Source organism: Salmo trutta, chromosome 10 (genome assembly GCF_901001165.1).
Source record: "Salmo trutta chromosome 10, fSalTru1.1, whole genome shotgun sequence".
Classification (NCBI taxonomy): Eukaryota; Metazoa; Chordata; class Actinopteri; order Salmoniformes; family Salmonidae; genus Salmo; species Salmo trutta.
The window spans coordinates 6,011,572-6,028,735 of NC_042966.1; the positions used below are offsets into that span (position 1 = coordinate 6,011,572).

A 17,164-nucleotide genomic window follows, 5' to 3' on the forward strand; every position below is an offset into this window, starting at 1 on the left:
ACCTTAATGACTTGGAGAAGATCTGCAAAGAGGGACAAAATCCCTCCTGAGATGTGTGCAAACCTGGTGGCCAACTACAAGAAACGTCTGACCTCTGTGATTGCCAACAAGGGTTTTGCCACCAAGTACTAAGTCATGTTTTACAGAGGGGTCAAATACTTATTTCCCTCATTAAAATGCAAATCATTTTATAACATTTTTGACATGCGTTTTTCTGGATTTTTTTGTTGTTATTCTGTCTCTCACTTTTCAAATACACCTAGACTGATCATTTCTTTGTCAGTGGGCAAACGTACAAAATCAGCAGGGGATCAAATACTTTTTTCCCCCACTGTAGCACCACAACAAACCTGCCAAGAGATGGCCACCCACCAAAACTCATGGACCAGGCAAGGAGGGCATTAATCCGAGAGGCAACAAAGACACCAAAGATAATCCTGAAGGAGCTGCAAAGCTCCACAGCGGAGATTGGAATATCTATCCATAGGACCACTTTAAGCCATACACTCCACAGAGCTGGGCTTTACGGAAGTGCCCAGAAAAAAAGCCATTGCTGAAAGAAACAAATAAGCAAACACGTTTGGTGTTTGCCAAAGGGCATGTGGGAGACTCCCCAAACATATGGAAGAAGGTACTCTGGTCAGATGACAGGCTGACTACACCGCTCGTGTCGTGTGCACGAGCGTTGCAAAATAAATTCAGACATACATGCTCAATTATTGCACCCACAATGCTCATGTGCACCAACGAGCGTCTGCGTTCCCAAGGGCTAAAATAGAAGTCAGTTCTATTTCTGATGCAGATCACACTGCAAGTCCTGCCTCTCCCATCTCCTCATTGGTTTCTAGAAGCAGGTACCCACGTGCCATCTCCTCATTGGTTATGCCCACATGGGTGACTGAAAGACGAACGAGTTCGGTGGCGGTAATGCACCTAATTTATGAAAGTTGCCAATCGCAATATAAAGTCAAGAGAAGAAAAAGCCTAGAAAGAGGAGAGATGACTAGAAACGATTCGGTTGACCGTTTTCTGTGTGGATTCATTGGCGGAGTAGAGGACCTTGTTCATTTCAGGTAAAATAACAACTCGATGTTTATATCCCTGGACAAATTAGCTAGCAACAGCAAGATAGCTAAATAGGACAAATTAGCTAGCAAGTGCAAGCTAGCTAGCTAAATTGCCATAAATGTTTAATGCTTTTCAACCTGTCTGCAAATTAATATAATTGGTTCAGAGTTTGTTTTGATATTTTAACCTGCGTGTCGTGATCGCGTTTGGTGTTGGGGGACAAAATGCATTTATGCACGATGGCGCAGGATGGCGCAAGCGCGCAGCCGGTGTGGGTTCCGTGTGAGACTAAAATTGAGCTTTTTGGCCATCAAGAAAAACGCCAACACCCCTCATCATTCTGAGAACACCATCCCCACAATGAAGCATGGTGGTGGCAGCATCATGCTGTGGGGATGGTTTTCTATCAGCAGGGACTGGGAAAATGGTCAGCATTGAAGGAATGATGGATGTTTCAGTCTTCCAGAGATTTGAGACTGGGACGGGGGTTCACCTTCCAGCAGGACAATGACCCTAAGCGCACTGCTAAAGCAACACTCGAGTGATTTAAGGGGAAACATTTAAATGTCTTTGAATGGCCTAGTCAAAGCCCAGACCTCAATCCAATTGAGAATCTGTGGTATGACTTAAAGATTGCTGTACACCAGCGGAACCCATCCATCTTGAAGGAGCTGGAGCAGTTTTGCCTTGAAGAATGAGCAAAAATCCCAGTGGCTAGATGTGCCAAGCTTATAGACACATACCCCAAGAGACTTACAGCTGTAATTGCTGCAAAAGGTGGCTTTACAAAGTATCTGACCACACAAATACTGTTCACTTATCTACTGACCACAACAACAACTTCTGACCACAACCAAACTTCATATTACCACATCTAGTAACCAAAACCACACATATTCTGACCACAACCACACAACTGCTGACCACAACAACATAACATCAGCACTGATCACAACCAACAACTGACCACTCATGTACTGACCACAACCAAACAACTTATAATCACATCAATAGACCACAACCACACAACTTCTAACCACAACGAAACAATTTCTGACCACACAACTACTGATCACTTATCTACTGAGCACAACAACTCACAGACACACAACTTCTGATCATACCTAGTTGCCACAACAGCATAACTACTGACCAGAACCACGCAACTTCGAACCACAACCACAAACCTGCTGAAGACATCTAGTAACCAAAACAACAAAACTACTGACCAACAGCACATAACTTCTGAAAACACAACTTCTCACCACACAACTGCCGGTCACAACTACTAACCACTACCACACAACTTCTGACCACAACCACACAACTGCTTACCACAATTAGTGACCACAACCACAAAACTTCTGATCATATCTAGTTGCCACAACCACACAACTACTGACCACAATCCCACAATTTCTAACCACAACTATACAACTCTTGACCACAACCACACAACTTCCAAACCACAATTAGTGACCACAAACAGACAACTACTGAACACAACCACAACTTCTGACCACAAAACTACTGACCACAACAACTGACCACAACCACATAATTTCTAACCACAACCGCACAACTTCTGACCACACAACTACTGTGCATTCGTCTTCTGAACCATAACAACTTCGGACCATAAACACACAACTACTGACCACACAAAAAATGAAAATGAATCTGCTGGCCACAACAATGGACCACAACCACACAACTTCTGACCACAATCACACACCTGCTGACCACATATAGAGACCACAACCACATAACTACTGCCCATAAGCAAACAACTTCTGACCACACAACTACTGAACACTAAACTGCTGACCACAACTACACAATTTCTTACGACAACCACACATCTATCAATGCTCCTTATAGAACACATCACTGAATTCTACACTCCTCTGTAAACTGGTCATTTCTGTATACCCTTCACAAAACCCACTGGTTGATGCTTATTTATAAAACCCTCTTAGGCCTCAATCACCCATCTGAGATATCTACTGCAGCCCTCATTGTCCACATACAACACCCGTTCTGCTAGTCACAAAGCACACACATCCCTGGGTCGCTCGTCTTTTCAGTTTGCTGCAGCTAGCAACTGGAACGAGCTGCAACAAACACTCAAACTGGACAGTTTTATCTGAATCTCTTTATTCAAAGACTCAATCATGGACACTCTTACTGACAGTTGTGGCAGCTTTGCGTGATGTATGATGTCTCTATCTTCTTGCCCTTTGTTCTGTTGTCTGTGCCCAATAATGTTTGTACCCTGTTTTGTGCTGCTACCATGTGTTGCTAGAATGTTGTTGTTATGTTGTGTTACTAACATGCTATGTTGTTGTCTTAGGTCTCTCTTTATGTAGTGTTGTGTTTTTTCTCTTGTCGTGATGTGTTTTGTCCTATATTTCTTATTCCGTTTAATTATATTTTTAATCCCAGCCCCCGTCCCAGGAGGAAGCCTTATGCCTTCCGATAGGGCGTGCCTGTAAATAAAATCCCTAGTTAAATAAAGGTTAAATAAAAAAAATATTAAAATATCGACCACAACCACACAACTTCTGACCACAACCACACAACTATTAGCCACTCGTCTACTGAATATAACTGACCACAACCACACAATATTTGACCACAATCACACAACTTCTGACCATCACCACACAATATCTGACCACACCAATAACCAAAATATTTCTGGATCGAATCCCCGAGCTGACAAGGTAAAAATCTGTCCTTCAGCCCCTGAACAAGGCAGTTAACCCAGGCAGGTAGGCCGTCACTGTAAATAAGAATTTGTTGACCACACCCACACGACTTCTGACAACATCCACACAACTTCTGACCAAAAGCACACAACTATAAGCCACTCATCAACTGAACATGACAACTGACTACAACCACACAACTTCTAACTACAACCACTGACCACACAACCACTGTTCACTCATCTTCTGACCACAATCAAATATTATATTACCACATCTAGCAACCACAACCACACAACTATAGGCTACACAACTAATAAAAACATATTGTAGCAGGCTAAAAGGTGTGGGGATTCCTAATTCACCAAGTTCAATAACCAAACACGTGCAAGGAGCACAACTAGAATGCAAATGAGGAATTTGTTAGGGATAATTGCACACAGGAGAAAAGGGGGGGATTCAACAACCCGTTCACAGCGGGTAATCATACAGAATTCTCCTGCTTCTTACACTCTCCATAACACGCATTTCCCTCTCAGTCCTCTCCCGCTTTGTGCAGCCCACTTCCTCTTTTATCCCCAAGTACCCGATGGATTAATGAACCACAGGGTTGCCTCGTTGGGGCAGGAAGTCCATATAAGGCTTGGGGGTGGAGTTAGGGGGCTGCAAGACATCTTCCTTCAATCACCAGTCCCCTCACTTCTCCCTGCCATCTGCCACAGTATCTACCAGCCACTGCAACAGACCACAACCACACAACTTCTGACCATAACCATACACCTGCTGACCACATTTGGTGACCACAGCAACATAACTACTGACCAACAGCACAACTTCTGACCACACAACTACTCACCACACAAATGCTGGTCACAACTTCTAACCACCACCAAACAACGCCTGACCACAACCACACAACTGCTTACCACAATTAGTGACCACAACTACTGACCGCAACCACACAACTTCTGAGCCATACAACACAAATTCTGATCACAAACACACAACTTCTGACCACAAGCACACATCTGCTTACCACATCTAGTAACCACCACCACACAACAACTGACCACACCCACAAACATTCTGACCACAACCACCAACTACTGACCAGAACCACACAACTTCTGACCACACTACAAGTGATAACTCATCTACTGACCACAACCACAAAACTACTGACCATAACCACATAACTTCTGATCACATCTAGTGAACGCAACCACACAGCTTCTGACCACAACAACACAACACAACTTCTAACCACAACTTCTAACTTCTGAGTGGCCAGAAAAAAGCCATTGCTTAAAGAAAAGAATTTGAAAACACGTTTAGTGTTCGCCAAAATGCATGTGGGAGACTCCCCAAACATATGGAAGAAGGTACTCTGGTCAGATGAGACTAAAATTGAGCTTTTTGGCCATCAAGGAAAACGCTATGTTTGGCGCAACACCTCAAATCACTCCGAGAACACCATCCCCACAGTGAAGCATGGTGGTGGCAGCATCATGGTGTGGGGATGTTTTTCATCAGCAGGGACTGGAAAACTGGTCAGAATTGAAGGAATGATGGATGGCGCTAAATACAGGGAAATTCTTGAGAAAAACCTGTTTTAGTGTTCCAGAGATTTGAGACTGGGACGGAGGTTCACCTTCCAGCAGGGAAATAACTAAATTGGTGTGTGCTAAAGCAACACTCGAGTGGTTAAGGGGAAACATTTAAATGTCTTTGAATGGCCTAGTCAAAGCCCAGACCTCAATCCAAGTGAGAATCTGTGGCATGACTTAAAGATTGCTCTACACCAGCGGAACCCATCGGACTTGAAAGAGCTGGAGCAGTTTTGTCTTGAAGAATGGGCAAAAATCCCAGTGGCTAGATGTGCCAAGCTTTATAGAGACATACCCCAAGAGACTTGCAGCTGTAATTGCTGCAAAAGGTGGCTCTACAAAGTTTTGACTGATTGGGGATAAAGTTACGCACGCTCAAGTTTTCAGTTTATTTGTCTTATTTCTTGTTCGTTTCACATGAAAAATTATTTTACATCTTCAAAGTGGTAGGCATGTTGTGTAAATAAAATGATACAACCCCCCAAAAATCCATTTTAATTTCAGGTTGTAGGGCGACAAAATAGTAAAAATGTCAATGGGTGTGAATACTTTTGCAAACCACTGTAGCTACTGACCACAACCACACAACTTCTGAACAGAACCATACATCTTCTGACCACAAGCACACATCTGCTTACCAGATCTATTAACCACCACCACCACACAACTACTGCCCAAAACCACACAACTTCTGATCTCATAACTACTGACAACGCAACTGCTCATCACAACTACTGACCACAACCACACATCTTCTGGCCACATAACTACTGACCACTCATATACTGAACACAACTTCTGACCACAACCACACAACTTCTGACGACAAAACTATAGACCACTCATCTACTGAACTGAACTATTGCCCAAAACCACACCATTTCTGACCACATAGCTACTGACAACACAACTGCTCATCACAACTACTGACCACAACCACATATCTTCTGGCTACAAAACTACTGACCACTCATCTACTGAACACAACTTCTGACCACAACCACACAACTTCTGACGACAGAACTATAGATCACTCATCTACTGAACTTAACTGCTGACCACAACCACACAACTTCTGACCACATCTAGTGAACACAACAACTGATATCTCCATGCCCACATTTCCGAGTGGATCTGATGTCACCCGAGTTCTCTTGGAGGTCACAGAGGGCTATCGAGTCATCTCCCCTGGAGCCCATACACCTGGGCAGGGCTAGATTGTCTCCTGCCGAGCGCTTATGCAGACTTAACACCCAGAGCTGTCTGTATTGTGGAGCTACGGGACATTTCTTATCTACCTGCCCATTAAAGAACCTGGTTCATCATTTAGGTACTAGTACGCTGGTGGGCCGTACGGGGAGTTCCCATCTTCCATTTCTCATACCCCTCTCCATGCTACCCTGTTGTGGGGTGACCAGTCCAAAACTCTCCAGGTGCTCATAGACTCTGGGGCTTACGAGAGCTTTATGGACGCTACCCAGGTGTCGGAGCTGGGAATCCCCACATAACCCCTCTCTATTCCCATGGGCGTCAGAGCGTTGGATGGAAGCTCTATTGGCAGAGACACCCACACTACATGTCCCATTAACTTGAGAGCTAAGGGTAATCACAGCGACTATGCAGTTCCTGCCCATCGAATCCCCTCATGCAGCCGTGGTTTTGGGGTTTTCCTGGCTCCAGAGGCACAATCCGCTGATCAACTGGGATACTGGTTCTATCCTGGGTTGGAGCTCGCTTTGCCAAGGCTCCTGCTGTGTTCCAGGCCCTGGTAAACATGTGCCCAGGACATGTTGAACCGGTTCGTATTCGTCTACCTTGATGACATCCTCATGTTTTCCCATACAGCTCAAGAACATGTCCTCCATGTCAGACAAGTCTTCCAGCATCTCCTGGAGAATCCGCTGTTATTCAAAGCGGAAAAATGCAAATTCCATCGTTCCACCATCTCCTTCCTTGGGTACGTCATAGCTGCAGGTGATGGGTCAACTTGGGGTCATGATAGGGGCTGCACCAAATGTTTGATGTATTATAATAATTGATTATGCTTATGTTGTATTAATAGAAGAGGAAGGGTTATAAGACCCTTCCTCCACTACATTTATAGGGTCCTAGACTACAGATGAACAATATATATATATATATATATATATGTTCATTATAAGGTTTTAATATTGTTCCACAGTCTTTTCTAGTCTCTGCCTCTTATAAAGAAATGGTCTGAGAGATGTGTGAATTATTGAAGTCAAAACAGGGGGTCTGTGAGAAAAGCGCCTGAAAGATGAACACAGAAACCTGCAAAGAAGTGAAAGAGATATGAGACTAGTCAGACATACCACTATAAATCAACTTGGGGAGTGGACATTTACTGCTGAGCCTTTAGATACCACTGAAACTATACTTGTATAGCTGTGGATGCATGGGCTTGGTCTGATGAGTAGAAGGTAATGACGTAGGCAGTGACAACACAGGGGGTTGACTACAAGCATGATAAAAGCAACTTGGACTTTTCCTATTTTGCAGAACTCAGGAAAGACATCAGTTGTATGTGTGATGTTTGATCTTTGACTTCTGTCTACAGCTGTATTTTTATTAAAATTGTTGTGATTTATAAGGGCACATTTTGAGAGTTCCTTATTTGTTAAGTAAATAAACGGAGCACAGAAAAACGGAACCAACACAGGCAACATACAGATGAACCCTGAAAAGGTGAGAGCGGTGGTGGATTGGCCGCAACCAACCTCCAGAGTGCAGCTGCAATGCTTCTTGGGGTTTGCCAATTTCTAACGCCAGTTCCCCCGTCAGGGCTCACCTCTCCTAAGGAGGTGGTCTCCAGCTGCAGACCAGGCATTCTTGGACCTCATGCACCAATTCACTATCGCCCCATCCTAATCCATCCCGGATCTATCCCGGCAGTTCGTGGTGGAGGTCGATGCCTTGGACGTCGGAGAGGGGGCTGTCCTGTCCCAGAATTTGGCCCAAGACCAAAAGCTGCATCTCTGCGCTTTCCTATACCATCGTCTCAACCCAATGGAAAGGAATTACGATGTGGGTAACCAGGATATATTTCCGGTGAAGATGGCGTTGGAAGAGTGGAGGCACTGGTTAGAGAGGGCGGAACACCCATTCATACTATGGACAGATCACAAGAACCTGGAATATCTCCGGAACCCCAACCGGATTCCGGGAGGGCCCCAGCTAACCGGATGTTTGTCCCGGACTCTGCCCGTTCCTCGGTTCTGGAATGGGCTCATTCCTCTCAACTGGCCTGCCATCCTGGTTCCGTCGAACCCTGGCCTTTATATGACAATGTTTTTGGTGGCCTACCTTCGTTCCTGACATCTTCACGTTCGTCACCGCCTGCACTGCTGGCCTCCTTCAACCACTTCCCATCCCTCACCGTCCCTGGTCACATATATGACTGGTCTCCCCCCATCTGATGGCAACATGGTTATCCTTACCGTGGTGGATTGGTTTTCCAAAGCCGCCCATTTGATTCCTTTCCCCAAGCTACCCTCAGCCAAGGAGACGACCCAGCTCTTGGTGCAGCTCATTGAGTCTGCATGTTCATTGGGTCGTCGGCCAGCCTGTCCTCCGGGTTCCACCCCCAGTCTAATGGCCAGTCGGAGCGAGCCAATCAGGACCTGGAGACGACTCTTGCTGCCTGGTCTCTGCCAATCCCACCACCTGGAGCCAGAGTACGCCCATAATCACTGAGTTCCATCACAGCCACCCTGGTCAACCAGGTATGCACCCAGGTAGGTTGCCAGGTGGCATCCCTATACGGGGGGTACTGTCACACCCTGATCTGTCTCACTTGTCTTTCTGCTTGTCTCCACCCCCCTCCAGGTTTCGCCCATCTGCCCCATTATCCACTGTGTATTTATACCTGTGTTCTCTGTCTGTTGCCAGTTCGTCTTGTCCGGTCTTATCAGCATGCTTTCCCATCGTCCTGTTGCTCAAGTTCTCAAGTTTCATAGTTTTTCCTGGTTCTGACAATTCTGCCTGCCCTGACCCCGAGCCTGCCTGCCATCCTGTACCTGCATGACTCTGACTTGACCACACAAATGTAATCACAACCACACAACTGATTACCACAATTAGTGACCACAACCACTTAACCTGTTGGGGCTAGGGGGCAGTATTTGCACGGCCGGATAAAAAACGTACCCGATTTAATCTTGTTACTACTCCTGCCCAGTAACTAGAATATGCATATAATTGTTTGATTTGGATAGAAAACACCCTAAAGTTTCTAAAACTCTTTGAATGGTGTCTGTGAGTATAACAGAACTCATATGGCAGGCATATGACTCCATGTTTACTTTCTCTCTCTTTGAACAAAAACCACCACTCCCGTTCAGAATATTATCGCTTTTTTACGAGAAAAATGTCATAAAAATTTATTTTAAACAGCGTTTGACATGCTTCGAAGTACGGTAATGGAATATTTAGAATTTTTTTGTCACGAAACACGTAGGTCGCGTGACCCTTATTTACCCTTCGGATAGTGTCTTGAACGCACAAATAAAACGCCGCTATTTGGATATAACTATGGATTATTTGGGACCAAACCAACATTTGTTATTGAAGTAGAAGTCCTGGGAGTGCATTCTGACGAAGAACACCAAAGGTAATCAAACTTTTCTAATAGTAAATCGGAGTTTGGTGAGTACCACACTTGGTTGGTGTCAAAATAGCTAGCCTGTGATGGCTGGGCTATCTACTTAGAATATTGCAAAATGTGCTTTCACCGAAAAGCTATTTTAAAATCGGACATAGCGAGTGCATAAAGGAGTTCTGTATATATAATTCTTAAAATAATTGTTATGTTTTTTGTGAACGTTTATCGTGAGTAATTTAGTAAATTCACCGGAAGTTAACCCCTATCCATAACAGGTTAACAGAACGAAAAAACTACTGACCACAACCACACAACTTCTGACCACACAACTACTGAGAATTCATTTACTGGCTACAGCAACTGACCACAACCACACAATTTCTGACCACAACCACACAACTTCTGACCACCACCACAGAACTTTTAACTACTACCACCAAGCTGCTTACCACAATTAGTGAACACTACCACACAACTACTCACCATAACCACACAACTACTGCCCATATATTGTAAACAAAACCAAACAACTGACAACCACGACAAACCTACAACTAGTGACCAAAACCAAAAAAAGTCTGATCAAAACCATTCAAAAACTGACCATAACCACACAACTTCTGATAAAATATAGTTACCACAATCGTACAACTACTGACAATCACCAAACAAGTTCTGACCACATCCACACAACTGCTTACCACATCTAGTAACCACAACCACACTACTACTGACCACAATCACACAACTACAGACAACTCATCTACTGGCTATGACAACTGTCCAAAACCACACAATTTCTGACCAAAACCACACATCTGCCGACCACATCTAGTGACCAACACAACATAACTACTGACCACATCAAAACGTCTGACAACAAAACTACAGACCACTCATCTACTGACCACAACAACACAATTTCTGACCACAAACACCCAACTACTGACCACAACTACACAACTGCTGACAACATGTATTGACCACAACCACATAACTACTGACAATACACATCTTCTGACCAGACAACTAATGACAACGCTACTGAACTGCTGATCACAACTACTTCCACACAACCACACAACTTCTGACCACATCTAGATGAACAAACCCACACAACTACTGACAACAACACAACTACAAATAGTGACCACAACCACCAAACTTCTGACCACCACCATACAACGACTGACTACAACCACACAACTACTGAAAACAACCACATAACTTCTACCCACAAACACACAGCCAGTGGCTTGCAAAAGTATTCACCCAAATTGGCATTTTTGAGGGGTTTGTATCAGTTGATTTACACAACATGCCTACCACTTTGAAGATGCAAAATATTTTTTATTGTGAAACAAACAAGAAATAAGACAAAAAAAACAGCGCATAACTATTCACCCACCCAATGTCAATAATTTGTAAAGCCACCTTTGGCAGAAATTACAGCTGCAAGTCTCTTGGGGTATGTCTCTATAAGCTTGGCACATCTAGCCACTGGGATGTTTGCCCATTCTTCAAGGCAAAACTGCTCCAGCTCCTTCAAGTTGGATGGGTTCTGCTGGTGTACAGCAATCTTTAAGTCATAACACAGATTCTCAATTGGATTGAGATCTGGCCTTTGACTAGGCCATTCAAAGACATTTAAATGTTTCCCCTTAAACCACTCGAGTGTTGCTTTAGCAGTATGCTTATGGTCATTGTCCTGCTGGAAGGTGAACCTCCGTCCCAGGCTCAAATCGTTGGAATACTGAAACAGGTTTCACCTCACGACATTCCCTGTATTTAGCACGATCCATCATTCCTTCAATTCTGGCCAGTTTCACAGTCCCTGCCGATGAAAAACCACACTGTCGATGAAAAACCACACAACTTCCGACCTCCACCACACAACTACTGACTGCAAATACAAAACTACTGACCACTGAACAGCTGACAACATCTAGTAACCACAACCACACAACTACTGACCACAAGCATACAACTTCTGACCACACAACTACTGACAACTCTCACAATCTACTGGCTACAACAACTGACCATAACCACACACCTGCTGCCCACATCTAGTGACCACAACTACACAACCACTGACCACAACCATTAAACTTCTGACCACCATCACACAACTACACAACTTCTGACCCCTAACACACACCTGCTGAACATATATAGTGACCACAACCACAAAACTACTGAAAAAACATCTGCACTTCCAACCACACAATTACTGACCACTCAACTGCTGACCACAACCTCACAACTTATTACCACAATCACAAAACTACTGACTAAAGCCACAAACATTCTGACCACCACCACACAACTACTGCCCGCAACCACACAACTTCTGACCATATCTAGTGAACAAAACAACAGAACTACTGACAACAACAACACAACTACAATTAGTGACCACAATTACACAACTTCTGACCAAAACCATTTGACGGACCACAACAACACATCTTCTGATGACATCTAGTGACAACAACCACACAATTACTGTCACGCCCTGACCATAGAGAGCCCTTGTTTCTCTATGGTGTAGTAGGTCAGGGCGTGATGAGGGGGTGTTCTAGTTTAACATTTCTATGTTGGTGTTTTGGTTTGGTTCCCAATTAGAGGCAGCTGGTAACCGTTGCCTCTAATTGGGTATCATATTTAAGTAGCTATTTTTCCCACCTGTGTTTGTGGGATATTGTTTTGTGTTTGTGCACCACATAGTCACGTTTTGTTGTTCGTTTATTGATTTATTTGCTTTTGCTTAAAGTTTCACTTTGGGATAAAGATGTGGAACTCTACACATGCTGCGCCTTGGTCCCATTCTTACGACAAAAAAAGGACCAAGCAGCATATCCACGAGGTAAAGGTGTTTTGGACATGGGAAGAAGTGATGGGTGGATGCGAAACCCTTCCTTGGTGGCAGACGGAAGGTAATAATGGAGGACAGCGACGACGCCAGGGTTCGCGGCCACAGAAAGCCCAAGGACAACCCAAATATAATTTTTTTTTGGGGGGGGGGGGGCACAAGGGGTGGCCGGCTGAGCCGCGGGAAGAGCCAGAGCACATGGAGCAGGCGATAGAGAAGTGGTCGGTCGACCCAAGGAGAGAGCCAGAGCCTGCCTGGTTGTCGTTGGAGCAATGTGAAGAAGGATATTGGAGAATGATGTTGGCGAAGTGTAGGCTGCAGCGCAGGCAGGCTGAAGATCGGGTCATCAGTCCGGTGCCATCTGTGCCGGCTCCACACATCAGATCTCCACTGCACCTCTCCAGCCCTGTACGTCATGTGCCTGCTCCCTGCACTCGCCCTGAAGAGCCAGAGACCGTCAGGGAGGCAATGGGGAAGTTGGGAGAGAGAGAGATGCTGTGCAAGTGTGTTCTGCTCAACATCCGACCAGAGGATCCGGTTAGCAGTTTGATGCAACCTGGGCCGGTTCCATGCTTCTGGCCTCCAGTGCACCTCCCCAGTCCAGTACGTCCTGTGTCTCCTCCTCGCACTCGCCCTGAAGTGCGTGTTCCCAGTCTGGTACGTCCTGTGCCTCCTCCTCGCACTCGCCCTGAAGTGTGTGTCCCCAGACCGGTATGTCCTGTGCCTGATCCTCGCACTCGCCCTGAAGAGCGTGTCACCAGTCCGGTGCAACCTGTGCTGGCTCCATGCATCAGGCCTCCAGTGCGCCTCCCCAATCTGGTAAGTCCTGTGCCTGCTCCTCGCACTTGCCCTGAAGAGCGTGTCACCAGTCCGGTGCAACCTGTGCCGGCTCCAGTGCGCCTCCCCAATCCGGTAAGTCCTGTGCCTGCTCCTCGCACTCGCCCTGAAGTGCGTAAACCACTTTCCACCGCAGATGCGGAAGGCGACATAGGTGTATGTGGTGGATTGAGATGTAGCCCATACAAAAAAAACTGCTAACTCTAGCTAAAACATACAATTTTTTTTTTTTTTTTTTTTGGATCGATAAAGTAAAACTTTTTCAATTACCACAAACATTATTTTAAACAGGTAAAGCACATCCCACAATTTTACTTCAAGTAAAATTACCATCTAGTTGTTGTTTATGTTTTTATTGACATATATAAGGTTGTAGTAGGTGAGATGGGAAGATATAAGAGAGAAATATAGCACAGACATTTGTGGGATCGGGGATCAAATCCCTGCCTCGGGGACAGGATGCAATTTGATATACTGGGGCAGCAGCACTACCACCAGACCAGTCCATGGCACAGCATCCATTTGACATTTTAACAAAACTTACATATACTGTATACGTAAACGTCGAAGTAGCATACCATATAAGAAACTAGATGGTAATTCTCCATTTAGAAAAATTGTGGGACTTGCTTTGGCTCGTTCATACTATTTTTGTGGTAGTGGAAGGAGTGTTCTGATTTTAGATTTGAAAAGCAGTGAAGTAGACTAAGATTTCCTAGTTTTGTCGAACTTGTTGGGAAAGTGTTAAAAATGTCAGTTGTTTGTAAAAGATGAAAGAATTTTATTGATGTGGTTACTAAAACAGCTACGTCGTTTGATTGGTTGAAGATATTTCTGTTCTGATTTTAGATTTGAAAAGCAGAGAAGTAATTCTGTCAGGGATCATCAACTCGATTAGTTTGTCTCTCTATTATGCGTGGGAACACTTGGGAACAGATTTAATAAATTAAAATCACTTGGAGCAGATTTCCTGTTTTTTTTTTTTACAGTCTTTTAAGTCCAACAATGAAGAAGCACACCAAAAAATGTGATATTTTCCCAGAAAACTTGGTGGGCCAAATAAAATCACCCATGGGCTAAAAGTTCGGCCCACGTGCCTCCAGTTGGGAAACTCTGCTCTAAGTTTTTGTCTAAATCGCTGGGAAAGCGGTCAAAGTAGCTGATTTGTGTCAAAAGTAATGTCAGACATTGTTTACACAGAATAGAATGTTAGAAGTCATGATGTCACAATGGCACCTTCAGAATAATTTTATTTGTGCACTTTTAATCCCATTAGTGGATGAGGTTTTTAAAGAAGGACAAAAAGTAGAATAGTTTGAAAAGTATAAATGTTATCAAAGTTTTATACAAGTACCCTGGTCCTGACCGGTCTGCATGTTTGAAGTTATGAATTATATTTCTAGCTTTAACGGTGTAAGAGGAGTAGTGTTCCAAATAATAATACAACATATTCAATTATCTCAAGTCCCATTAATAATTGAATAAAATGCTGGTTCCTTATCTCACCTTTTGAAGCTGCCAGCCACACTGAGGCCTGGGGCTGGATTTAGACATGAACCCAGAGGCGTTGATTCTGCACACCCTCAGGTTCCGGCTCTCCAAGAAGTGTGCCCGGAGCTTTTCCCTGTGTCTCCTGCAGAGGGCAAGAGAAGCCATACTGAGTTTAATACAAAGCCCCACCTTCAGATTTCATGATCCTCAGATCATACTGTAAAGTACGTTGCTCTGGGTCAGAGCTTTGTGTACCTGGATCTTGTACACTGATCCACTGTATTTGTACTGCTCGTGGAGTAGGCATCACCCTCATCCACTTATGATGGAGTTTGTCAGCTCTACATGCTCAGAAGAAAATGTTATAACATTGGGTATATAACAAAAGGTATAATGTATTCAACTTGATATGAGCATGCATATATTATAAGACATAATGTTTTGTCTTCCAATATGGGAATATTTCAATGAATTTAAATTGGCTGATAATAACTTGCTTTGTGGTGAGGTTTCCCCTAGGTACAGATCTAGGATCAGCTTCCCCTCCCCATTCCTAACCATTAGTGGGGAAAATGCAAAACTGCCCCAAGATCAGCGTCTAGGCGCGGGGTGTCAAACTCATTCCGTAGACGGCCTAAGGTCTATTTTCACCTTTAAATTAAGCCCGAGACCTCCAGGTGTGGAAAGTTCCATACTAATTAGTGACCTTAATTCATCAATCAAGGTCAAGGGAGGAGTGAAAACCCGCAGACACTCGGCCCTCTGTGGAAGGAATTTGACATCTGTGGTCTAGGGGGAACTTCACTCTACACCAATATGATGATACTATACATTATAAGATACCTTATATGGGGCAGATCTTATCACAAGTCTTTCAGTGTATTAACACTAGAACCACTGGACCTCGATGGACCCCCTTTCAAGCGAATGAGCAGACATTTTGACTGAAACACTCTAACCGTGTAATTAATATATTTAATGTATGCTGTCTCAAAATAATCATGTGGTTGTGCTTATGAAGGCCTTGGGTAACATTAGAATACAATTTTTATTTTACTTCAAATAACAAAATAGCATCTTCATTAGTTTATGTTACTGGAAGCTAAATGTAAAAAAATCGAACCACCTAAATTCAAGTTCAATTAATTTTATTCGCGGAGTGCCTTTGTTAAAACTATGGAAATTAAAGGATATGCATTGGAACATGGTAACAGCTAATTTTTATTATGAAAAAATAGAACAAAAAATGTCCCAATCTTTTTTTATTTTTTATTGAACCAGGCAAGTCAGCTAAGAACAAATTATTATTTACAATGACGGCCTACCCCGGCCAAACCTTAACCCGGATGACGCTGGGCCAATTGTGCGCCACCCTATGGGACTCCCAATCACGGCCAGTTGTGATACAGTTTGGAATTGAACCAGGGTCTGTAGTGACACCTCTAACACTGAGATGCGGTGCCTTAGACCACTGCGCCACTCGGGAGCCCCCCAATCACCGAGATGCACGGTCAAAAGACACTCGATCAAATGAGGAAAATATCAGTAGCCTAAATATCATTATAAGTGCCAAGTGGCCTTTATAAATAGTGCAAATAGCACAACAATAATAATACCATTATAATGAATATAAGTGTAGACATGACAGCAGTCAAAAATAGTGAATTATGCTTATATTGTGTGCATCTTCATACAATGGCATCAGTTGGATTTCACTTAGCTGTTATCCCTTTGTCCTAAAGTTGACACAATTTCGTGTCAATTTCACTTGCTTGACACACTTTGACATACACTATATGGTCAAAAATATGTAGACACTTGCTCGTCAAACATCTCATTCCGAAATCATGGGCATTAACATGGAGTTGGTTCCCCCTTTGTTGCTATACCAGCCTCCACGCTTCTGGGAAGTCTTTCCACTAGGTGTTGGAACATTGCTGCCGGGACATACTTC

The 17,164-nt window shown here is 43.9% G+C and overlaps 1 protein-coding gene across 1 annotated transcript in view; it reads right to left on the reverse strand.

The window, feature by feature from the left end:
* LOC115200999 (pro-neuregulin-3, membrane-bound isoform-like) overlaps nucleotides 1-17,164 on the reverse strand; it is a 439,268-nt gene that overhangs the window by 75,601 nt on the left and 346,503 nt on the right. Inside the window, exon 6 of the mRNA XM_029764185.1 lies at nucleotides 15,226-15,352. Coding sequence (XP_029620045.1) covers nucleotides 15,226-15,352 — 127 coding nt within the window. The remainder of the gene's footprint in view (nucleotides 1-15,225; nucleotides 15,353-17,164) is intronic.